Source organism: Jaculus jaculus, chromosome 1 (assembly GCF_020740685.1).
Source record: "Jaculus jaculus isolate mJacJac1 chromosome 1, mJacJac1.mat.Y.cur, whole genome shotgun sequence".
Lineage (NCBI taxonomy): Eukaryota > Metazoa > Chordata > Mammalia > Rodentia > Dipodidae > Jaculus > Jaculus jaculus.
Window position 1 is genome coordinate 18,904,785 of NC_059102.1, and position 26,621 is coordinate 18,931,405.

Sequence of the window (26,621 nt, forward strand, 5' to 3'; positions counted from 1 at the left end):
CAGGTCAGCCTGAACTAGAGCAAAACCCTACCTCAAAAAAAAATTAGAAAAATTATAAAACATTTAGAGGACAATATGTAAAACATTCAATAAAATGGCATTGTTTAAGTAAAATGTAAATCAGCACACATAAAAGAAAAAGTAATCACTGAATATATGAATTAAAGTCTGTTAATAAAACAATGACACATTAAGTAGAATGGCATTCCAGAATATGACAGAAAATATTTGCAATTTAAAAAACTAAAACTAGGGGCTAGAGAGATGGCTTAGCAGTTACGCGCTTGCCTGTGAAGCCTAAGCACCCCGGCTCACAGTTCAATTCTCCAGGACCCACGTAAGCTAGATGCACAAGGTGGCACATGCGTCTGGAGTTTGTTTGCAGTGGCTGGAGGCCCTAATGTGCCCATTCTCCACACCCCCTGCGTGTGTGTGTGTGTGTGTGTGTGAGAATGTGTGTGCACGCGTGTATGTCTGCCTCTTTCTCTCTTTGTCTGTCTGTTGTTCTCAAATAAATAAACAAAAAATTTAAAAACAAAAAACTAAAACTAAGCCAGGCGTGGTGATGCACACCTTTAATCCCAGCACTTGGGAGGCAGAGGTAGGAGAATCAACATGAGACTACATAGTAAATTCCAGGTCAGCAAGAGTGAGACCCTACCTCGAAAAACAAAACAACAACAACAACAAAAAAAAAACACTAAAACCAGATAAATAATAAAATAATTTGATATATTCTAGTAAAAATAATGCAATTGGCAGAATTGTTGACCAAAATTTCAAATTAGAGGTCTATGGCCAATAAATATCAAAAGATGTTCTACTTCATGAGTAATGAAGAAAAAGCAAGTTTAAATGAAAACTGTACATCATTTTCCATCATCACACTAGTAAAAACATTTAAAGGAAACAATACCAAATCTTAGAGGCATAGGGACTCTTATTCAATGTTGGTCAGAGGGCAAAATTAGTTTAAAAAAAAAAGACTATGAATATGAAAATACTTGGGTAAAAGTAAACAGGATATCCCCTATGATCAAACATGTACACTTCTAAATAAACAGCATGGAGCAAGGGGTGTGCTGAGAGAGGTAAATAAGAAAATGTGTACCATAAGCGCTCATGATAGCAAAAACAGACAAGTTAAATATTTAACCACAATTGGGAAATATAAAAAATATAATGATATGTTCACATCTTGGGGTTTCTCACATGGTCAAAAATTCTGCCAACAATCCTATTTCCCAAAACCATTAACTCTTCCTTATTTTGCATGTTATCTTCTCTTTATGATTTTTGAGTTTAGTTTTGCCACATTCTTGTTCTCCACTTAAAATACATATATTTATATTGATTTATGTGTATATTTCTCATTTTCTGCATAAGTATGTCCCTTCATGTCTTAAATCATTAATACCACTTAGAGAATGTATTAGGAATGTTACCAATGCACAGCTTGTTCAGCATTCAGTAAATTTTTTGTTAGAAATAACATTCGGTCTGCAGAGATATAAGCAAGCATGACTAGCTTGTTCATTAGCATTAACTGAAATACAACATCACACCATGTTCACAACATTCTCCTGTGCCATTTCCTAAAACCTCTGACAGTGAAATTTCTTAAGAGAAATTACAAAAAAAATCAAGCTAAAACTTCAATTTAATTAGCTTTGAATATATCTATGAAAAAAATAACAGCCATTATATCAAAGTGGAGCTAGAAGAGATCATTTCATGCAAGTAGGCATAACCTCACAAAACACTTTTTAAATAGATACGACCTCAGGGGCTTCTTAAAGTAGAGAATTAATATAGCATTGTGGAAACACTGTCTTTAGAGGCACCACTTATCTTTTTAATATCTCTGGAAATAAGTTGAAATCTTTTTCTCTTACTTGAAAAATGGTTTAAAGTAGTAGACAATGATTGTGGCAAGTTATAAATGACGACTGTATATTTGTTATATGTTAAAAGTTGTGTTTTCTCGCCGGGCGTGGTGGCTCATGCCTTTAATCTCAGCACTCGGGAGGCAGAGGTAGGAGGATTGCCATGAGTTCAAGGCCACCCTGAGATGACAGAGTTAATTCCAAGTCAGCCTGTACCAGAGTGAGACCCTACATCAAAAAAAAAAAAAAAAAAAAAGTTGTGTTTTCTCATAGGCTAGAGGGAAACAAAAGAGGAAAAGATTCCAACAACTGGCCAAAAAAAAAAAAAAAAAAAAAATCGGAGTTTCCTATTATCACAGAAACACCTTGGCAGAGAAGAACACTGAACATGCTCCTGTTGTAAGGTCGACAGACAGATATATTCAAACAATGGTATTAGTTGTCTCACTTAATAAAGCTAAGGAATCAAGACTACAGTAGTCCTATTGCCCAGCCCCTTACTGAACCGCTCAAGTCCCCTGGTGTAAAGGATAGCGTCGGTAAAACACACTAACAACAAAAACACTACTAACAATATAACAGGAATATATGTTTTAGAAACAGCAGTCCTATAAATCGAAAGTGTGTGATTCCCTCTTCCTCTTTAAATGTGAAGAAACTAGACTTTACCTATTAGGTAGCAGGGTGGCAGCAATAGTTTTGAGTGCATTCTGAACTTTTATGTCACAATTCTTCCCAGCAATGACAAGAAAAATAAAATAGGGTAACTAAACAAGGAAATTGACCATTTTTTAGTATCCCAAATTATCATACAATAGTGGCATATAACGTTAGTCTTGAGAAGTCATACAAAACACAGATTTCTATGCCTCAGAGAAATCATAAAACATGACACACACAATGAGAAGTAGACAGTGGTATAGACATAATTAAGAATACGGGGCAATGGGTCCACATGTGAACACACACACACGTGTAGCCAGTTCAGAAGACTATGACCTACTCAAATCCCCACTCAGTTCTTTCTAGTCAAAGGCAAACATCATCATAATTTCTAAGAATATAGAGTCGTTTTCTTCATTACATACAGAAAATCTTTTTTTTTAAATTTTTTATTTATTTATTTGAGAGCAACAGACACAGAGAGAAAGACAGATAGAGGGAGAGAGAGAATGGGCGCACCAGGGCTTCCAGCCTCTGCAAACGAACTCCAGACGCGTGCGCCCCCTTGTGCATCTGGCTAACGTGGGACCTGGGGAACCGAGCCTCAAACCGGGGTCCTTAGGCTTCACAGGCAAGCGCTTAACCGCTAAGCCATCTCTCCAGCCCAACATACAGAAAATCTTATACTGTGTATTCTTTTATGTCTGCCTTATCTTGTTCAACATAGTCTTTGGTGAAATACAACAGAATGAATTCATGCAAACTAAGTCTTTCATTTTCTCTGCTGCATAGATCTCTACTATATGAACATACAGTTATTTTATTCATATGGACTGTTGGTGGGAATTTCATTTGTTCTTAGCTAAAGATAATTACATATAACATTGCAAAGAAGTTGTTCTTGGGCTGGAGAGATGGCTTAGCGGTTAAGCGCTTGCCTGTGAAGCCTAAGGACCCCGGTTCGAGGCTCGGTTCCCCAGGTCCCACGTTAGCCAGATGCACAAGGGGCGCACGCGTCTGGAGTTCGTTTGCAGAGGCTGGAAGCCCTGGCGCACCCATTCTCTCTCTCTCTCTCCCTCTATCTGTCTTTCTCTCTGTGTCTGTCGCTCTCAAATAAATAAATAAATAAATAAATTTTTTTTAAAAAAAAGAAGTTGTTCTATACAACTCTATTGGACACATAACTGCGTTTTTGGATGTATAACTAGACATGTAAGTAATAGTTGATAGGATATGTGCATTACATGTGTGTATAATATACATGTTAAATTATGCAAATGCTGACAAAAGTTTTTTCAAAGCACCTCTACCTGTTTATACACACTTGGTATTGGAAGTCTTAAATTGGGAATTAAGCATATATGTATCGGTGATCAGACATGGTTTCAATTTAAATTGCTCTGAAAACAAAGATGAGAACTTGAATGTGCATTAAAACAGATAGCTATCTTTTCTGTGGCATACCTGCTCAAATTTTTTGTCCATCGCATTACTAAGTTGTCTGGAATGTTCATATGCATTGCAATACTTCTTATATTATTTAAGATGAGCATTTTTCTGGCTTCATGATTTTTAAATATCAGCCCACACTGCAGCTTGCCTTTTAATCTCCTTTTTTTAATATTTACTTGTCCTTATGAATTAGAAACTTTGTTGCATGGACAAAATATATGTTAGTCCCATTCCCTTTGCCCTTCTATTTTCATACTGATATTTTTTTAATTTTTAATTTATTTATTTATTTAAAAGTGACAGACAAAGAGAGAAAAAGGCAGAGAGAGAGAGAATGGGCATGCCAGGGCCTCCAGCCACTGCAAACGAACTCCAGACGCATGCGCCCTCTTGTGCACCTGGCTAACATGGGTCCTGGGGAATTGAACCTCGAACTGGGGTCCTTAGGCTTCACAGGCAAGCGCATAACCACTAAGCCATCTCTTCAGCTCTCATACTAATATTTTTGATGTACAATGATAGCTCAGTTTATTACATTTCCTTTTGTAATACTACTGTTTAAATATTATTTGAATATCCTGAGGCACAATGTTTTCCCCACCCCTGTAGAGACTGGCTGAGGCCTCTTGGTCCCTACAATGAACACCAATAACCCCAATGAAGACCCTCAGCAGAACTGGGGCAAAGGAGAGGAGGTTTATGTGTGCAAATATTTTATTTTTAAAAATCATAATGAAATATTTTCTTACCTATATATATGTGTGTACATATAATAACTTTTTCTGATCTATAGCATTTATTATCCTACACATTCATAATTGCTCTGAAACTGCCTTGGTTGTATGTGGCATGAGGCAGGGCTCAGTATTCCCTTTTTCCAACTGTATATCAAATGTCCTAGAACAATGTACTACAAAGCTGCTCGATAGTGACAATTCTGTCATTGATCAGATATACATAAGTGAATATGTAATTGCCACCTGCTACATTTGAATATTTCCTTATCTCTATAACAGCATTTAAAGCTATAGCTTTAGAAGTCATTAGACCTGGTAGAGAAGTTTTTCCAACTTTACTTTTTGGATTTTTTTTTTTAAGGGTTTTTTTTTGTGGGTTAGAGTTTTCTGAACCAGGGTCATGTAGCCAAGACTGGCTTGGAACTCACTATGTAGCACAGACTGGCCTCAAACTCATGATCCTTCCCCTGTCTTTACCTCCCAAGTGCTGGGATTACAGGCATGTACCACAACCTCTGACCCTCATTATATTTTTATTTCTTTGTACTTTTGTTGGTTTATTTGTTTTGAAACAAGAAAGTTTCTATTATAGATTCTATTTCATTGACTTATTATTCTAAACTTTTTGATTTCTATTTCATGGAAATATTATTGCAGTCTCTTTTTGTTAATGTGTATTGTGCAGTGTGTGTGTGTGTGTGTGCGTGCATGTGTGTAATGGCAGAGTCACACATGTGTTCAGTGTGTGGATATGTAAACGTGTGTGTGGACACCAGAGGTTAACATCAAAAAGTGATCTTCGGGCTGGAGAGATGGCTTAGCGGTTAAGCGCTTGCCTGTGAAGCCTAAGGACCCCGGTTCGAGGCTCGGTTCCCCAGGTCCCACGTTAGCCAGATGCACAAGGGGGCGCACGCGTCTGGAGTTCGTTTGCAGAGGCTGGAAGCCCTGGCGCGCCCATTCTCTCTCTCTCCCTTTATCTGTCTTTCTCTCTGTGTCTGTCGCTCTCAAATAAATAAATAAAAAAATAAAAAAAAAGTGATCTTCAATCACTTTCCATATTATCTTTTTTTTATTTTTATTAGATTTCTATTCTGCAAATACAGGCAGTTTGATACCATTATTAGGCTCATCCGTGACCTACCCCTTCCCCATTGGCCCCTCCTTGTTGAGGTATATGGGTCGTGCATTGTGGAGTTAGCCCACAGTTATTGGTATAATAAATGTCCATATTATTTTGTGAGACAAAATCTCTCACTGAAGCTACAGCACACTAATTCATCTAAACTAGGTAGCCAGCAAACCCTACCAAACAAATCCTCCTGTGTCCTGCCTCTTAACCACAGCACTAAGATTATAGGCACACACCACTACCTGGATTTTATGTGGGATCCTAACTCATGTCCTCATGGGCTTGTGAAGCAAATATTTTACCCACTGAGCCATCCTCCCTAGCCTCAATTCCAATTGCTTATTCCTTTTATTGTTTGTTGGTTTGGTTTTGCTTTTTTGCAGTAGGGTCTCACTCTAGCCCAGGCTGACCTGGAAGCCACTATGTAATCTCAGGGTGGCCTTGAACTCATGGCAATCCTCCCACCGCTGCCTCCCAAGTGCTGGGATTAAAGGCATGCACCCACATCTGGCTCCCAATTGCTTATTCTTTACTTAACAATTCTTCACTTGTCAAATGCTTGGAGTTTTTTTTTTCTAGAAATTTATCATGATTCATCAAATTTTCCAGTTGACTGTGTTGTTCCTTGCATCTATTAACTTCCAATGTTGTACAGTCTGTGGTGACACACCTTTTCATTCTTGACAGCTTGCTTGTACATAACCTTTGTCTCTGGGATTGTGGATCTTTGTGTCACGACTCTCCATAAAGCACCACTTTTGGTGGTTTGGGTGATTTTGTGAACCAACTCTATCATATGCTTGTTTCCTAGTTCATTAATCTTGGTTTAATCTCATATTACCTCCTTTTTCACCTTCCTGTCTTCTTTAGTCTTCCTTTTTTTATTAGAGAGAGAGAGAGAGACTCTGAGAGGGATAGAGCGAGCGAGCGAGCGAGAGAGAGAGAGAGAGAGAGAGAGAGAGAATGAGCATGCCAGGGCCTTCAGCCACTGCAAATGAACTTCAGATGTGTTCGCCCCCTTGTGTGCATGTGCAGTATTGCATGCTTGTGTCACTGTGCAACTGGATTAGGTGGGACCTGGGGACTGGAACATGTGTTCCCAGGCTTTGCAGGCAAACACCTTAACCACTAAGCAAACGCTCCAGCCCCTTCTGTATCCTTTCTTTAGGATTACCCTGCTGTTCCTTTTTGAACTTTATGAAAGAATGTTTAAATTACTCATTTTAAACTTTTAAATGTATTTTCTAATAAATCCACTTATAGCTTTAAATGTTTTCTTACCCACATCACACACATCCTAAAATGTCACCACTCAATACAAAATATTATCTAACATTCAGTATCATTTTTCTACCAATAATACCTATTCATTTTTCTGATTCTGCTGTGTTCATTGCTCTGCAGGTTTTTAATTCCTTTAAATTTGTTGAGACTCAAATTAAAACCCAGCACATGGTAATCTAGAGAAGGTTACACATGGACTTGGAAATAATTATGTGCGATGACAAGGTACAATACACTCAAATATCCAATAAGACTAAGTTGACCATCAGCTGGAGTGATGGCTCAGCAGTAAAAAGCACCTTATCTGATGGCCTGAGTTTGATTCCCCTGTACTCACAAAAAGCCAGATGCACAAAATGGTGCATGTGTCCAGTTTGTGTCTGCAGAGGCAGGAAGCTCTGGGGCACCCATCCTCTCCTCTCCTCTCCTCTCCTCTCCTCTCCTCTCCTCTCTCTCTCTCTCTCTCTCTCTCAAATAAGTAAGAATTCAAAAATATTAAACATTTTAAAATTAAGTTATTCATTGTACTGGCCAAACATTTTATATTGTTATTTTTCAGCTCCTTGGTAGTTAATTATCAATTGCCAAGAGAGCTGGATAAACTATTATACTATGATCTAGCCAATTTTATTAAGTCAAATTTTACCTTATTAATCTTAACACTGTTATATGGTCTATATGAATATAGAATTTCTATATCTTCCATATAGATGCTTGACTTAAACTCTCTTTACTTATCTTACCTTAGTAGAGCTAGATGAACTTTCTCTAGTTTAGTGATGGTATGATAAATCGCCCTTCTTTTCATTTATTTCCAATTTTTCTAAGTATCTTTAAGATGTATCTTTCTAAGCAGCAGATGTCTACATTTTGTTCTTATGTCCAGTGTGAAAATCTTTGGCTTTTAATTGAAAGTATTGATTCTCTTATTACAATATTCATTTCTTTGCATTTAGTGTAATTATTGATTATTTAGAGTTAAATATATCATCTTTCCATTTCCTAATTGTTGATATATTTGTTGCTCATTGATGCCTTTTTGTCTTCTTCAAAACCTATTTAGAACTGTTTGCTATTCGCATTTTCCCATCTACTAACTGCTAGATAATTTTAATTTTATTTTAGTTATTACCTATGACTACAAACTCTTAGTTTTTCATGTGGAACATTATTTTAGCAATTAAAACATAAGATACAAAGATTTTAGTATTTTGTTAAACACTTATTATTTTCATACATTAAAATCATATGTAAATTCAACAATTAATTACTACTATAATTTAGATCATAATCATTTAGATTTCTTCATTGTAATTTCTCTGTATTCTATTCAGTAACTGGAATTATTTTTCTTCTATTTCAATAGCATTCGTTTTAGTTAGTAATTCCTTTCTTGTAGATATGCTACTGTTAAATTCTCTTAGTTCTTGTTTTACAAAATATGTCATTATCTTGTTAACATTTTTAAAACATAATTCACAACATATAGAATTCTATGCTATTTTCTCTCAGTCCTTTGAAAAAAAATTGTGTCTTCTAGGTTCCACTGTTAAAATATTTTATTTATCTGTTTGAGAGAGAAAGAGGCAGACAGAGAGAGAAAGCATGGGGGAGGGGGACAGGGCCTCTAGCCACTGCAAACTCCAGACACATATGCTACCTTGTGCATCTGGCTTACATGGGTACTGGAGGATCAACCCTGGGTTCTTAGACTTCACAAGTAAGCGCCTTTGCTGCTAAATCGCCTCTCCAGCTCTGGATTCCATTTTTTAAAATATGTTATTTATTTATTTGAAAGGCAGATAGAGAATGGGTGTGTTAGGGCCTTAGACACTGAAAATGAACTCCAGACACAGGCACCACCTTATGCATCTGGTTTACGTGGTTACTGGGGAAACAAATCTGGGTCCTTCAGCTTTGCAGGCAAGCACCGTAGCTACAAGCCATCTTTCCAGCCCCGTGGATTCAATTTTTTAAATTAAGAATTAGTCTTAATGTTGCCCTAAGACAGGGAATGTACTCTTTTCCATTCTACCAGCTGTTAATTTTTCTCATGTTTTTAGGAATTTAACTGTAAGATCTCCAAGTGTGAATTTCTATGTATTTATTACCCTTTGGTGCTCATGAAACTTGATTCTGTCATGTAATACCTTTTGTCATGCTTGAAGAATTACCATTTATTTCCCAAAGGGAATTCATTTTTCTTTATCAAGAACATAGCACGCTGAAAGCAACTTTTATGTTTGGTTGTATTTTCTTTGTATATTACAAACATTTATTTAACTTGTTGCAGTTTGAAGTAAATTTCCAAAATGTATACTCAACAGTAATCATTAAAATGTTTGCAGCACAAAAAAAGAACATAGATATTAAGGTATAGATTTGAAAGCAAGTTAGAAAAAAATACAGTTTAAATTAAAAAACTGCTCTTCCTTTAAACATAATAAATTAATTTCATGCTAATAGTTTTAAAGAATGGGGCTGGAGAGATGGTTTAGCCATTAAGGTGCTTGCCTGTGAAGCCCAAGGACCCAGGTTCAATTCTCTAGGTCTCATGTAAGAAAGATGCACAAGGTGGTGCATGCATCTTAAGTTCATTCGCAGTGGCTAGAGACCCTGGCACTTCCATTCTCTCTCTCTCTTCCTCTCTGTCTCTCTCTAATAAACAAATGAAAAAAAAAAATTTAAGCTTAAAAGAATGTTTAAAAAGTAATGTCCCAGATGTTATAGAAAGAGACTAGTACAATAAATATTCTACCTTAAAACTTACATTTTTAAAAGATAAACAAATTAAAAATTATTATTTTAAGTATAAAGAGAATGTTAGGGATATAAATAGGCCATTCATTAAATTTAAAAAAGGACACACGAACACATGTTAGGATGCTAATACACAATAATGAGTAGGAAAATACACATGAAAACATCAGGAAACAGGGCTGGAGAGATGGCTTAGCACTTAAGGTTCTTGTCTGCAAAGCTGAAGGACTCAGGTTCAACTCCCCAGCACTGACATAAGCCAGATGCACAAGGTGGCACATGTGTCTCAAGTTTATTTGCAATAGCTAGAGGCCCTGGCATGCCCATGACCCCACACACACACATGCACGCACATGCTTTCTCACATTTCTGTCTCTCTCAAACAAAAGATTTTTAAACATCAGTAAGTTACCATGCACATCTCTCACACTGGCAAAAGTAAAAATCATCACAGTTATCGAGTTAATGAGAACCTGTGCATAAGGTTACTCATACCCTGCTGGTGGGAATATATAACCGCATGGTGGCCTGAAAAGCATTGCACTAACACATGCGCTAAGGGTGAGTGCATTAATAACCTCAGGCACAAGTTCACGTGTAAGTATACACCCGAGAGAAACCAATGCCTGTGTGCACAGCAAGGCCAGTGTAAGATGTGCAGTGCAGCACTGTTCATAAGCAAAAAGGGAAAGCAGGCCTAAAGAACAACAAGCTTTGAATTTCACGGGATGATAGATGATGAAATTGAAAAAAAATACTTCTTTAAAAAATTATAAGCATTAATAAAATACAAGTACAAATAAGAACAAATCCTGGGACACTCAATATCAAAGCATAAAACTGTAATAGCAAACAAAAATGCTCATATAAAAAGAGCATGACATTAGCAGCACTTATCAGTATAAATATTTCTATGGAGTCAGAAATCAATTTATAGCAAATCTTTTAAAGACATAGAAACTTTTTTATATTGTACTACTGCAAATTATATGCACGATTGCATATCACTTGTGATTAAAAAAAAAACTCTCACAAGTGTTCCTGTGAAAATATTTGGTGAACACCAATATTATACAAATATAAAATACACTCAATTTTCTCCTTATCACACCTTTATTCAATATACTCACCAAGTCTTAGTGTTAACTTCATACATATAAAGGTCATCTACCAGTCCATATTTATTTCCTGGTAATGCTTTATAACCGCCATGAACATATATGCACTTTGTTACTTCATCATACACACTTGTATGGCCATATCCACCTTGTACAATTGCTCCTTTAGTCTCTGGAACGAGCCAAGTGTTTGATGCTGCAACAGAAAGAAAGCAGATCATGAATATCAACATATATTTTAAAATTTAACTAATCTATCGCAAGTGACTTCTGATGACATTTTTATGAATAAATGGAATATAGCTAATAGTCACCTCATCAGATACACTTAATTTATTAAAGGACTTTTATGTTAGTCCTGAGACTGACCGTGACACTGGTTCCTCCACTGACGAAATTAACCTCTGAAATACCGACAATCCAACTGTTTGAGTGAACAAGAGACAGAAGGAACATTTGCTCTTGTATGAACTTCTATATTTAAAAATAGTCCCTAAAAAATTATTTAATATTTTGAGGGCCTTCTATGTGACAGACTTTGAGTTAGTCACTGATATAGCGAAGATTAAAAAATGATTATTGGGCTGGGAAAATGGCCCAGAGGTTAAAGGTGCTTAATAGAAAGCTGGCCCAGGCTTCAATTCCCCAGTTCCCACATAAAGCCAGATTCACAAAGTATGAAGTTCACAACATGTGAAGTGGGTGTGGAATTCATTTGCAGTTGTAAAAGGTGTGTGCCCATTATCATTCTCTCTCTCTCTCTCTCTCCCTCTCTCTCTCTCTCTCTCTCTCTCTAAAATAAATAAAAATTTAAAATGGTATGATTACTGTCCTTAAGCTAAAAGTAACTGGGCAAATTTTTAGCCCTTTTCTGGTCCTACAAACTAAAACTCCAAGACTTTTGACAGTCACTATACTTTAGGTTCCATCAGGGGAGCACTGGTAAGAAATTAGAGGGTAACAGGAAGAAATATATTCTACTTTTGTAGGTAGCAGCAGGAAGAGGCCAGTAACTAATATAACTAATGGCTACGATGACAAAAGTGACAATTTCAGTAGCCCAGGGGCTAAATGGGATCACAGTTCTAGCTGTGTTCTAGCTGCTGGATTTCTGAGTGGTCCCTTTAATTTCATGTTTCTAACCCTTGTAGCATTTGATACCTAATTTCCTGTATTAAATCCCATTCTGACTGCTGAAACAAGAAGGGCTGTATTCCTTCTATAGATTCACTGATAAGGGAACTAGCCATATACAAGACAGATGATTAAGAACATGCAGAGAAAAAGCATGTAGTTTCTTGGGCTGAGGAATTTTCAGTGATCAAAAACAAATGTATATAGTCTGCATTGAGCTTTAAATGCACAACCAAACTCTTGTGTCTTCACTCAAATCATCACCTATACTTTTGCATCCTAGACAACTCACTAAAAATACCCAAATCAACTAATAGAAAATTAGAATGAAACTTGAATTTACAAAAACATGAGGTAGTACTAGGAAAAGGTATTTTTTAAAAAAATCATTCTTTAATTGTCCTATAAATTGGAATTGGGCTGGAGAGATGGCTTAGCGGTTAAGGCATTTGCCTGCAAAGCCTAAGGACCCATGTTCCACTTTCTAGATCCTGCATAAGCCTGACACACAGGTGATGCAAGCACACAGGCTGCACATGTGCACAAGGTGACGCATGCGTCTGAGTTCAGTTACAGGGACTGGAAGCCCCAGCACCCAATTCTCTCTCTCTCCCTCTCTCTCTCTCTCTCTCTCTCTCTCTCTCTCTCTCTCTCTCTCTCATGCGTGCTCTCGCTCGCTCACTCACGTGCTCTCACTCTTGCTCTCGCATTTAAAAAAAGCCCAGTCTGTTGGGCTTATCTAAAACAAAAAGAAACCTGCAATTATTTAAAAAAAAAAAAACGGGTTACCAAAGCACAGTATACTTTAAATAATTTGGGATTCATCTTCTTTTGTCACTTGTCGAAGCTATGTATAATGAAACTAAAGGTTTTTCATAATTTATTCCTTCTCTTTCTAATAAAGAAATATAAGCTTATTAGTAAAACTAATTGAATAGAGAGTTTAAATTTATAAAATAAAGCTTGAGGAAAAATTTATAAAATAAAACTTGAGGAAAAAAATCGATAAGACTGACACAATAAAATCTGAAGAAAAAAACAAGTGAACAGGGATAATAAATGATTGAACACTCAGATCATGAAAACCCGAAAGCAGTGGCCTGAAAGAATTAGCAAAACAATGGTTGGCAACTTCCAAATTTTGTGAAAGACATAAAACTACAGATTTAATAAAATGAGAAAACTCCAAACTAGATATATATAAATCTCTGTGTAAAATAAATGACTGTATTGTAAAAATTTAACAAAAAGCTCAAACAAAAAGGTGTAGTTAATAAAGACCTACAGGTTCAAGACACTAAACAAACCACAAGTGGGCTATTAGAGCAGAGTTGGGAGGAATAAATGGCTCCACTGAAACGCAAATGATCTCAAAAAAATAAATCGCTTAAGCTTAACATCAAGAGGCTTTTAAAAAGGAAAAGAGACCAGGTGTGGTGGTGCACGCCTGGAGGCAGAGGCAGGAGGATTACCAACCAGTTTGAGGCCACCCTGAGGCTACATAGTGAATTTCAGGTCAGCCTGGGCTAGAGTGAGACCCTACTTCAGGAAAAGAGATAGCTCAAATTTAGTACAAGGAAACAATAAAGATTAGATCATGAATAAAGAAATAAACAGAAACATTACTAGGAGTTCTAAAAGATAAATAAAAATTATAAACTTTTAGCTGGCCTGAATAAAGAAAAAAAAACAGAGAAATGCAAACAAATTTAAATTATATATGAAAGAGAAGATATTAGGGAAGGGGAGATAGTTTAGTGGTTAAAGGTGCTTCTTTGGAAAGCCTAATGGCCCTGGTTCAATTCTCCGGTACCCACATAAAGCCAGAACAGTGACAGAGATCTTGACACGCCCATTCTCTCTCTCTTTCTCCCCAGGCCCTTCTCTCATCCTAGTATGCCCATTCTCTCTCTCTCTCTCTTCCCCTCTTTCTCTCTCATAAAAATATTTTTAAGAAAGAAAGAGAAAATATTAAAACTGATACAACAGAAATACAAAGAATCTGAAGACTACTATGAATGATAATATAATTATATTATATAACAAAATGGATCAATTCCTAGACAAATACAGCCTTCTAAAACTAAGCCATGAAGAAGCAGAAAATTTGAACACAATGAAGATGAATAAGGAAATTGGATCAGTTATCAAAGTTCCCCCCAACAAATGAGCAGATGGCTTCATTAGTGAAAGCTACCAAATATTTAGTGAAGTAATGCCAATCCTTCCCAAGCAATTCCAGAAGAACTGAACAGAGGGGAATGCTTCCAAACTCATCTTCTGAAGCCAGCAATAACTTCATACCAAATCTTGATAAGGATATTACAAGAAACTTAAAGGTCAAATTCCAATAAACACATAGTGTGTTGTACATAGATTGTACTGTCAAAATACAAATCAACAGTACGTAAAAGAGGCATTCATGGTGATGATTCTTATTCTAGAGATGCAATGATGGTTCAACATAAATAAATCAATAGATGTAATATAATACTTCAACAGAAAAACAAAAACATTACTTTAATAAATGCAGAAAAACATTCAATGAAATTGAACATACTTTCAAATAAGAAATGCTCATAAAATTGGATATAGAATAAATATCTCAGAATGCTAATGCCTTTAAAAAAAAAAGGCCACAGCTCACACCCTTAGCTGACAAAGAATGAAAAGCTTTTCTTCTAAGATCAAACAAGACAAGGATGCTGGCTCTTGTCATGTCTGTCTAATACAGTACCAGAGTTTCAACCAGAGGAATTAGAGAATTAAAAAACGGCATTCAAATAAGAGTATTATACTTTAAAAACCCTAAAAACACCACTAAAAATACTTAGCAAATAACAAATTCAGCCAAGTTTCAGGATACAAAATCAGCATAAAAAAATCAGTTTTTTTTTTCTTCACTAACAGAGTAAGAGAAAGAGGATCAGGGAGACTATTTCATTGCAACAGCAATGAAAGGGAATATGCATAACCACAAAACCCTCATGAAAGAAGTAAAGAAGAAACACCTAATTAAAAAGTTAATCTTCACCATGGGTTGGAGTATTAGTATTATTAATCTATAGGTGCCCAACAGGATCTACAAATCCAATTCAGTCCCCATCAAAATCTCAGTGATATTTTTCATATAAATAAAAAGTAAGCTTCAAAATGTGTACAGACCCACAAAAGACCCAAACAGATAAAGCCTTCTTAGGAAAAAAAAAATACAAGTATCACACTATGTGATTTGAAACACTCCTACAAAGCTGTAGTAATCAATAAATCCAGCATGGAACTAGGATGGTATTAACACAGACACCAAAGGAGCAGAATTCACAGACAAAATCCATGCATTTATGATCACCTGATTTTTAACTGAGAACCAAGAACATAAAAATAGGAAAATATATTCTCTCCAATAAATGCTTCTAGGAGTTAGGGGTGGCATACACTCCTGTAATCCCAGCATTCAGGAGTCTGAGGATCATAAGTTAAAAAGACTAACCCTGAGCTACAAAGAGAACATAGGCAACAGGAAAAAGGAAGGAGGGGAAGAAGCAGACAGGGAAGGAGAAAATATTAAATATTAAACAAATGCTTCAAAATTAGATATCTACATGCAAAAGAATGAAATTGTTTCTCATAACACATGACAAAATCAAATTCAAAATTGATAAATGTTTATTCATAAAACCTGAAATAGAGCCAGGCATGGTGGCACACGCCTTTAATCCCAGCACTCGGGAGGCAGAGGTAGGCAGATTGCCATGAGCTTGAGGCCACCCTGAGTGAACTCCATAGTCAATAGTGAAGTCCAGGTAAGCCTGGGCTAGAGTGAGACCCTACCTCGAAAAAAAAAAAAAACCTGAAATAGTAAACAAAAAAAAAAAAAAAAAAAAAAACTTCTTGGATAAAACATAGGAGGAAATTCCATGATCTAGTTGGGGGTAACAATTTTCAGATATGATCCCAAAAACTAAGGCAACAAAGGTGAAAATAGACACACTGGATTGCTCCAAATGAACAGCCATCAAGTGACAAGAATGGTACTTCAAAATAAATTTATAGTATCGAAGAACATTATTTGTAAACCATAAATTTGAAAGTGTTTAATACCTACCTACAATACCTTAAAAACAACTCCATAACAAAAACAAAAATTATTAATTGAAGTCAAAAATAAATACATACTCTCTCTCACATTAGGATAACAAATATAGGTTACCAGAGGCTGGAAATGGCTTAAAGAATGGAAGAATAGAAGGATGGAGTGTCCTTAATACATGAAAAGAATGATGTTACGTGTTATGACTAAGTGAAGTTTATCCAAAAATGCAAGGATGACTTAATGTGTAAAATCTTACATTATCCATTACATTGACATAAAAAGGTGTGGTGAGGAACGAGCTCAATGGACAGAGTGCTTCTCACAACCATAAAGATCTAGTTCAATCCCCAGTGCTGAAGTAAAATGCTGGCTATAGTAGCCTCCAATTGTAATTATGTCACTGGGTGATGCCAGTCTAGGCTACTTGGTGAGCTCTAAGCTAATGAGAGACCCTGTCTCAGAAAAGAAAAAAAAAAAAAGTAGATGGCATTCCTGAGCATGACACTTAAATTTATCCTTTGGCCTCCACACACATGCATATTCATGTGCATTTGCCCACACATGCACAGACACACACACACACACACACACACACACACACAGAGAGAGAGAGAGAGAGAGAGAGAGAGAGAGAGAGAGAGAGAGAGAGAGCAAGAAAGGAAGAAAAGAAGGGAGGGAGGAAGGGTAGAAAGGCAAATGTTTTCCATAGATACAAGAAACTGGTTGTAGAAATTTAACACCATGTAAAAGCCTCTTAGCACACTAGCAATAAAAGTGAATTTCTTCAATCTGATAAAAGCCATCTTAGAAACATCTCCAGCATAACAATTAAAGACTGGCATTTTCTCTGCTAAAATAAGGAAAAAGCGGTAGCAATGTCCATTCTTCAGCACTTCTGTTTTGTGTTGTACTAGACAGTCCACTGATAAAATAAAACAAGCTAAAAAATTGAAAAAGGAGTCTCACAAAGGATTTTAGCACACCCTATGATGACCCAGGCAGGAAGGAGGATTTTGGCCAAAAATCTGTACAGATGAATAAGTGGATTTACCAAGTTCACATCACAGCAAAGAAATAAACTACTAAGAAACAAAATTTCAACTTAGCACTTCAGTGACAAAAATATGAGATACTCTAATAAATTTAGAAAACTCTCTGTAACACAACATGGAAAGACATAAAATACTGCTCAAACAGAAAACCTGAACAAGTGAAGGTGTTTTATGACCATATATTGCAAGACTTAATACTGTGAATGACTCAATTTCCTCAGCTACAGATTCGATGCTAGCACCAATAAAACCCTCACAGGCTTCTGTAAGAGAAATTAATGAGCTGATTCTAAATTTTATATGGCATTATGAAAAAATTTATATAGCATTTTGAAAAAATAGGGAGCTTATGTAGTCAGATTTATACACTTAATCAATACAATGTGATAGGCCAGAATATTGGTTCACACAATAAGGAACAAAGAACCTTGTCAACCAATGGTGCTACAACAAACAATGATTGATAAGACCATAGAGGGTAGGTAGACAGATGATGATAGATAGATAGATAGATAGATAGATAGATAGATAGATAGATAGATAGATAGACAGACAGATGATTGATAAATAGATGATTGATAGATACATAGACAGATAGATAGACAGATAGATAGACAGATAGATAGATAGATAGATAGATAGATAGATAGATAGATAGATAATAGAAAGATATAAATATTACATTATATATATAATATATACATATATATATAATTTAATCTCAGCTTTTTGTTCATGTCATAGTAAAACTTAGTTCAGAGCTAGGATCCAGGTTTTACTCTCCAATACCCACGTAAGCCAGATGTACAAGGTGGCACATGCATCTAGAATTCATTTTCAGTGGCTAGAGACCCTGGTGCATCCATTCTTTCTATTTATTGCACTTCTCTCTCTCCTTCTTTCTCTCTCTCTCTCTCTCTCTCTCTCTCTCATAGGGAGGAGGTTCACTTTCCCTCAGGAGGGTGACCACAAACCACTAGATCATAATGGTTTACTGAGAGAAAAAAAAAGAGAGACGTTACTAACAATATGAAAAATAACTATGGCAATGGCTGAGTACATAAAGTGCTTGCTGTGCAGACACGAGTACTTGAATTCATATCCCAAGGACCCACACAGAAGCCTGACATCGTAGTGAGTCTCTGGAGCCCCAGTAGGCCTGCTCTGACATAAACTCCGAGGCAGCTTGCCTCAAACTGGAAGGCGAATACTGACACCTGAAAGTGTCCGTTAACCTCCAAACACACACCTTCACATACACGTGATATGAACACCCACATCCTCACAACAACACGTATGCACACCAGAAAAAATCACTATATATGCATAGAAACTCAGTATTCCAGAAAAGTAACACAGCCTCACAATATATGTAACAAAATTGGGTAATTAAAAGGAAAAAACTTACACAATCAGCATAATCACTGAATGCATCTTTCACAGTAATTAAAAGAATAAGTAACAATGATTGAGATGGGGGGGTAATTTGATGGAGAATGGAATGTCAAAGGGGAAAGTGTGGGGGGGAGGGTATTACCATGGGATTTTTTTTTATAATCATGGAAAATGTTAATAAAAATTAAATAAATAAAAAAAAGAGTAAGCAGACAAAATATCACAAGGAGCCATGCATGGTGGCTCATGCCTTTAATCCCAGCACTCGGGAGGCAGAGGTATTGCCATGGGTTCGAGTCTACCCTGAGACTACAGAGTGAATTCCAGGTCAGCATAAGCTATAGTGAACCCTACCTCGAAAAACTAAAAAAAAAAAAAATCAACACAAACAATAAAATAAGTTTAATAATATGTTATTTTGGACAAAAGGTACAGCACATTTTTTAAAAAAACTTTAGATATAGACTTCTTCTGGTGCAATTAAGTAGCAGAAAAACATATCTATAAAGTGAACTTCATAAGACTGTGCATAGCTGCTGTATTCAGTGTGTGAGTGTTTAAGGGTCATTGGTATTCAGATCATAACAACACACTTCAGCTCCACACACTTCGCTTTATGTAACTTCTACATCCAAACACGCATACAGAGTCATGAGTAATAGGCATGCTATTGTGTTTGGTGGTCAACTGTATTGATGATCCCATTTTCATTAAAATGAACAGGAAACAGATAGATAGAGACATCGATATGGTATGTAACAAGGCAAAATGTTAATCACAGAACATAAGAAATTAATTTATGAGACTTCATAGTACAATTATATGAACTTTTGTGAATTGCTAAAATTTATCATAATAACTGGAGGTGGGCAAAAAACTAGAAAAAGCCAGGTGTGGTGGTGCACACCTTTAATCCCAGCACTGGGGAAGCAGAGGTAGAAGGATCACCATGAGTTCAAGGCAACCTTAAGACTAGAAAAGATATTCTCTTGCCACAATACAATAAGCTAGAAATCAAAAACAATAAAAAGCCTTAAGAATTCCTGTGACTGAAAATCTTAACCTATACTTCTTATACTAAAATGTGAGTCAAAAAAAGGAAATTACTTTGTAGTTACAAAAATAATTTCAATGAAATAATTCATTAAATTAGGAAGCTATCATCATGTTTACATCTTATATATTTGAAATGATTATTTTAACAATATAGAAAAGAGAGGATGGGGAGTATGAGAAATAAAAATGTATTAAAGGAGTAATATCATAAAACAGTTAAGATGTAAGTGAATATACTCAAAAAATTCCTCAAGGATAGTACTCTGAAAAGTACTGAGATGTACAATCTGGACAGTCTGATCAAGACTACAGTAAGGGGGTTGGAGAACATGGCGTACCAGTTAAGGCCCTTGCAAAGCCAAAGGACCCAGGTTTGATTCCCCAGGACCCACGTAAGCCAGATGCACAAGGAGAAACATGCATCTGGAGCTCATCTGTAGTGGCTGGAGGCCTTGGCATGCCCATTCTCTCTCTATCTATCTCTTTCTCTCTCTCTCTATCTCTCTCTCTCTCTACCTCTTTCTCCCCCCCCATCTCTACTTTTCTCTCTCACTCCCTCTCAAATAAATAAATAAATAAAATATATTTTTTAAATACTACAGTAAGAAATCATTCAAGATTAGGAACATAAAAAGGAACAAAGAGGGCTAGAGAGATGGCTTAGCGTTTAAGGCACTTGCTTGCCTGCAAAGCCTAAGAACTCCTTCGAATCTCCAGGTCCCACTTAGCCAGAAGCACTGTGACCCAGATGCACAATGTTGCACTTGCGCACTAGGGGGCGCTCGCATCTGGAGTTTGTTCTCAGAGGCTGAAGCTCCTGGGGCACCCATTCACACTCCCTCTCCCCCCCCCCATACATATATGCCTCTTTTCTCACTAAATAAATAAATAAATAATTTTTTATGAACCTTGAAAAGGAGCAAAGAACTAAAGTATTGTTGAAGTGTTATTTATTTATTTGCATGTGTGGGCGATGCCACACACACATGCAAGGGTGCCAAGGTCTCTTGCCATTGTAAACAAATGCCCGGCCAACACTTTGGGTTAGATATTTGAAAATGTGCGTGAAAATAATCAATTCTGAAAATGCTTAAGTTCTCATCTGACAAGAAAAAGAAAAAATAGTAGTCTTACAGTTGGCACATTACAGGTGTCGTTTTAAAAACCTTGCTACAAATGACCCTCCAGGGCCAGAGAGCTTCATCGGTGATTTCTACCAGACATTTCTTGGGAAAGTGATGACAACTGAGATCCAGAAAACAGGAAAAGTAATTGTATGTACAGAACAGGCAACAGGGCCAGTAAACGAAAACTATTTCTGGAAGGGTTACAATTTTACACTAAAATGCTAAAAGTCTGCTCCTGTGATTTTTATTAGCAAATTATTTAGGAACTACCTAGTCAATATTCATTTTCCAACTTTAAAGCCTTTCTTGCAAAGTTTGTTTGAATCAGGATCTACAGGACAAACACACTCATGGCACTGTCTAGTCTCTCAAATGTCTTCAGGCTTCCTCCACTATTTTCTATCACCAATGCATGGCTACCTAACTTTTCTCTCTTTTTTTCTCCTCTGTATAGTAAATAACCAATGGCCCAGTAAGAAGAGCACCTGCCTTAACCTCTAGATGTCAGAATTAAAAACTCAAAAGCATCCACAGACTGAAATATTTAATAGGAAGTATCACAGCTTTCTTGAGATCCTAACAGTTTCTACACAAGTACAGAATAAAGTGTACCTCACTTCACAGCAATTAACTAATTAAAGCTAATGAACAAATAGTTTTGCTGTCAGTCAAAATGATAAAGTTAATGTAAAATTTGAAATTGGGTTGCATTCACAATATTAATAAAATGTCATGTTGGGCTGGAGAGATGGGTTAGCAGTTAAGCGCTTGCCTGTGAAGCCTAAGGACCCCGGTTCGAGGCTCGATTCCCCAGGACCCACGTTAGCCAGATGCACAAGGGGGTGCACGCGTCTGGAGTTCGTTTGCAGTGGCTGGAGGACCTGGCGCGCCCATTCCCTCTCTCTATCTGCCTCTTTCTCTCTGTATGTCACTCTCAAATAAATAAATAAAAATGAACAACAAAATGTCATTTCTAGAACAGGTAGTTATGATCTCGCAGAAATAACATGCTCTGTGAAGCTGTCAGGTCTCATTGGTTCATTATAGAATATAATGTATCCATAGAGAATGATTGAGATGGGAAGGAATCAACTAAGATAATATGTCTCACAAGTACTTTTTGAAGCTCTAAGGACCAAATCCAGGATATTGTACATGAAAAACAAGATGTTGTTACTGAGTTACAGTCCCTGCTCCAGTCTTTGGTATATAATCTTGTTTTGCCTCTTAATAGCTGAGGAATCACTATCCAGTTGTATTAAACATCTGTGCCTCAGTTCCCTAACCTGTAAAATATAAATAAATAAATTGTGTGTGTGTGTGATTTAAGGATGTGGTAATATGTGTAAAGAGCTCACAATGCCTAATATACATTAAATGTCCAACAAATATTAGCAAGTACTATTATTATTATTAGAAAATAATCTTTCAGTCATTATTTTATGTTAATGTTTGCCATTATCAAAAGCTTGTGGAGGAGCTGGAGAGACGGCTTGCCTGCAAAGCCTAAGGACTCAGGTTCAATTCCCCAGTATACACACAAGGCAGATGCACAAGGTGGTACATGAGTCTGGAGTTCATTTACGATGATTAGATGTCCTGGTGCGCCCATTCTCTCTCAATCTGCCTGACCCCCACCCACCCATAATAAAATGAAATACCTTTTTTAAAGGTTGTAGAATAGAAACTTTGTAAGGGGAAGACTAAAGAACCTAAAGATACTTGCCTTAAAAAACCAAAGACAGGAGCTAAGCACGGTGGCACACATCTTTAATCCCAGCACTCGGGAGACAGAGGTAGGAGGATCACTGTGAATTCAAGAACACCCCTGAGACTGTGTAAATTACAGGTCAGCCTGGGCTAGAGTAAGACCTACCTTGCTCCCCCCCGCAAAAAAGAAGCAGAAGACATGGGCTGGAGAGATGGATTAGCAGTTAAGGCACTTGCCTGTGAAGCCTAAGGATACAGATTCGATTCCCCAGGACCCACGTAAAGCCAGATGCACAAGGTGGCACATGCATCTAGTTCATTTGCAGTGGCTAGAGGCCCTGGTGTGCCCATTCTATCTATCTGGCACTCTTTCCCTCCCTCCCCCCCCCCTCCTTCTGTAATAAATAAATAAACATAAAAATATTTTAAAAAGACTTCCGGTCAAGATGGCGACCGCCTAGCTGCACTACAGACAACAAGGAAAAAAAAAAAAGATAGATGCAGATCCTAAGAAGAGAGCTGCCCCAACATACCTCAAAAGGGGCCCAACTGAAACTAAGGACAATTGGTGAAACAAGCAAAGGTGATGTTTTCCTGTGAACTGGATACCAGCACAAAGGGGAAGGAGACCAACGCAGAGAAAACTCAACTCCTACCAAATCAGAGAGCCAGAGCCTCAGAGGCCCCCAACACCTCAGCACTGAAGCAGACCAAAAATGAACCCAACATGGCTCAGGGAAATCTTGCGGAAGAGGGGGCGGAAAGAATGTCAGAGTCACATGTTGGGTCATGATTTGCAGAGACATTTATCATACCAATAACTGGGGGCTAACTCCACAATGCACGACCCATTTTCATTAACAAGGAGGGTCTAATGGGAGGGGGTAGATCACAGATGAGCCTAAACAATGGTACCAAACTGCCTGTATTTACTGAAAAGAAAACTAATAAATTAAATTAAATTAAAAATTAAAAAAAATTAAAAAAAAAAAACAGAGCACATTCCAGATGTGGTAGCATACACATTTAATCCTAGCACTTGAGAAGCTGATGTAGAAGGATCACTATGAGTTCAAAGCTAGCTTGAGACAACATAGTGAATTCCAAGTCAGCCTGAGCTAGAGCGAGACCCTACCTTGGTGGGGGAGGGGGGAAAAGAGTCCAGGACTGGAGAGGTGGTTTAGTGCTTAAAACATCTGCTTACAAAGCCAAAAGACCCAGGCTCAATTCCCCAGCACTCACGTGACATATGTGTCTGGAGTTTGTTGGTAGTCGCTACAGGCCCTGGAGTGTCCATTTTCTCTGCCTCTTTCTCTATCATCTATCTACCTACCTACCTACCTACCTACCTATCTCAAATAAAATAAATAAATAAAATATTTAAAATAAAACAGAAGTGGAAAATATTTCAAAATACTCAAAAGTGTCTATGTATAAGGAGTGATGAAATTTCACTACCCCATATACTCAACAAAAAATAAGTGCGGCATATATTTTCTAAATATAAACATTTAAAACATACACAAGAATAGAATTAGCTGTGTATGGTGGCACAAGCCCATAATCTCAGCTACTTGGGAGGATAAGACAGGAGGATCACAAGTTCAAGACCGCTTGGACTGCAAAATGAGTTCAAGGCCAGACCAACTGACTCAGCACGACTGTTTCCAAACAAACCACATACATACATGTACATATATATATATATATATATGGACTGGGGAAATAGCTCAGCAGTACAGCGCGTCACTGGTAAGCATGAGACACTGGGATCGATCCTCCATTTGCAGAGATAAATACACACACAAGTACAAACAACACTGACATTCCCACAAATGGCAAGATGTGCAGCAGAAGCAGAAACACCAGTATTTCTCAATCTTCAATGTATAGATACTGAATCTTCATACTTACTCAATGCATACTTTCAAGCCTGTCTGTATTTATGTAGCTATAAACACTTTAAAAACCTATCAGTTAGAGGTTGGGAAGATGCTCAGTGGATAAAAGTTCTTGCTATGCAAACACGTCGGCCTGAGGTCAGATCTCTAGAGCTCACATAAAACAGGATACAGTAGCAAGCCTAAGCGATCCCAAGGCTTCTAAAGTAAAATGGAAGGCAGACAGGAGCATCCTGGGAGCTGGCGGGGAGGTATGGAAGTGAGCCTGGAGCTCGAGGTGATAAACAGAGAAGCTGAGTCAAGCGAGGCAGCGGGTGAGGACTAACACTGAAGCTGCCCTCTGGCCTTGACACACACACCGTGGCACACATGGCTCTGCACTCACACACAAACACACACACACAAAGACTGGGGGAAAAAAAAACACAGAGCGTAATAATTTAATTTACTAAACCTAAAGTAGTTTATTAAAACATTTTTGAAATGCTTAGCAAATACAAGAACATATTTTTAACAGCTGTCATGATCATATACACAAATCAATTTATTAAAATAGTTACTCAATATCTTAAAACTGTTTGGCTTTACACTGATTAGTCCTGATAATCTAGATGAAATTCTACCACAAATGTTAAGCCTGATCTTTAGATCATACTAAAATCCTTGTGTGACTAGCACTGTAGACTTTAAAAATATTTTTATTTATTTATTTGAGAGCGACAGGCTGAGAGAGAAAGAGACAGACAGAGAGACAGAGAGAGAGAGAGAGAGAGAGAGAGAGAATGGGTGCACCAGGGCTTCCAGCCTCTGCAAACGAACTCCAGACGCGTACACCCCCTTGTGCATCTGGCTAATGTGGGACCTGGGGAACCGAGCCTCGAACCGGGGTCCTTAGGCTTCACAGGCAAGCACTTAACCGCTAAGCCATCTCTCCAGCCCCACTGTAGACTTTTAAACAGTAATCTCTCCTAATGAGGGAGTGGAAGAATATGAGGGTGGGAAGGAGCACCCTGAGGCACTGTGCCCTCCACAAAGACTGACAGACGTGTTCATGACCCCACAGTGACTGCCAATAACCTCACAGAGGAACGGAGCAGAGGACAATGAACATAAGACGATAACACGATGGGAATATATCCAATAAACATGATCATACAGCAAAGTTCACGATAAACAACAATTCTCCTTAAAAACTTTCTAATTCCCACCACATAGGTCTTACAGATCTTACCAGTTTGCTGAAAATCAATGTCCAATTTGCACTTAAAATTCACTTCACAATTTTGAAAAATATGTAGTAAGAGCTTAAGAAGTTATACAGTCATAGTTTACAAAGAAAAAAATTACCTCTGTAGGTAAAATTATTTTATGTCAGTCAGGTTATGTAATTCTAAAAATTTGAAAACATCAAGCATCTTGGCCTCTCCAATTAATATTATTTAAATTCAAGATGATTGTTGTGTAATGGCCCATTTAAATGTCAAGAAAAAAAATAAGACTCTAGAGTTGGGTCAGAAACAAGCATCACACATGCAATTCAAATTAACTTTCTCCATTCACTTGACAAATAGTGATAGCCACAGCCCTGACTATAGTTCAAGTTCTGGAAGAATATATATAAAGAAGTCACTGGTGGGGCTGAAGAGATGGCTTAACAGTTAAGGCATTTGCCTGCAAAGCTAAAGGATCCCGGCTTGACTCTCCAGGACCCACGTAAGCCAGATGCACAAGGGGACTCAGGCGTCTGGAGTTCCTTTGCTGGATGCCCTGGTACGTGTATATTCTCTCTCCCTCTTTCTCTCTCAAATAAATAAATAAAATATATTGTTAAAAAAGAAATCTTTTGGGCTGGAGAGATGTAGCGGTTAAACGCTTGCCTTTGCAGCCTAAGGACCCCAGTTCAAGGCTCAATTTCCCAGGACCCATGTTAGCCAGATCCACAAGGGGGCACATGCGTCTGGAGTTCCTTTGCAGTGGCTGGAGGCCCTGACACGTTCATTCATTCTCTTTCTCTGTCAATCTCTCCCTCTTTCTTTCTCTGTCTGTTTCTCTCAAACAAATAAATAAATAAATAAACAAAATTTTTTTAATTTAAAAAAACTTTTATATATATATATGTATATG

General features: G+C 37.2%; 1 protein-coding gene across 2 annotated transcripts in view; it reads right to left on the reverse strand.

Moving 5' to 3' along the window:
* The window catches only part of Atrnl1 (attractin like 1), a 752,002-nt gene that overhangs the window by 618,966 nt on the left and 106,415 nt on the right, over positions 1 to 26,621 (reverse strand). For both annotated transcript variants that reach the window (XM_004659313.2, XM_045148305.1), the window contains exon 9: positions 11,042 to 11,225. In XM_004659313.2, coding sequence (XP_004659370.2) covers positions 11,042 to 11,225 — 184 coding nt within the window. The remainder of the gene's footprint in view (positions 1 to 11,041; positions 11,226 to 26,621) is intronic.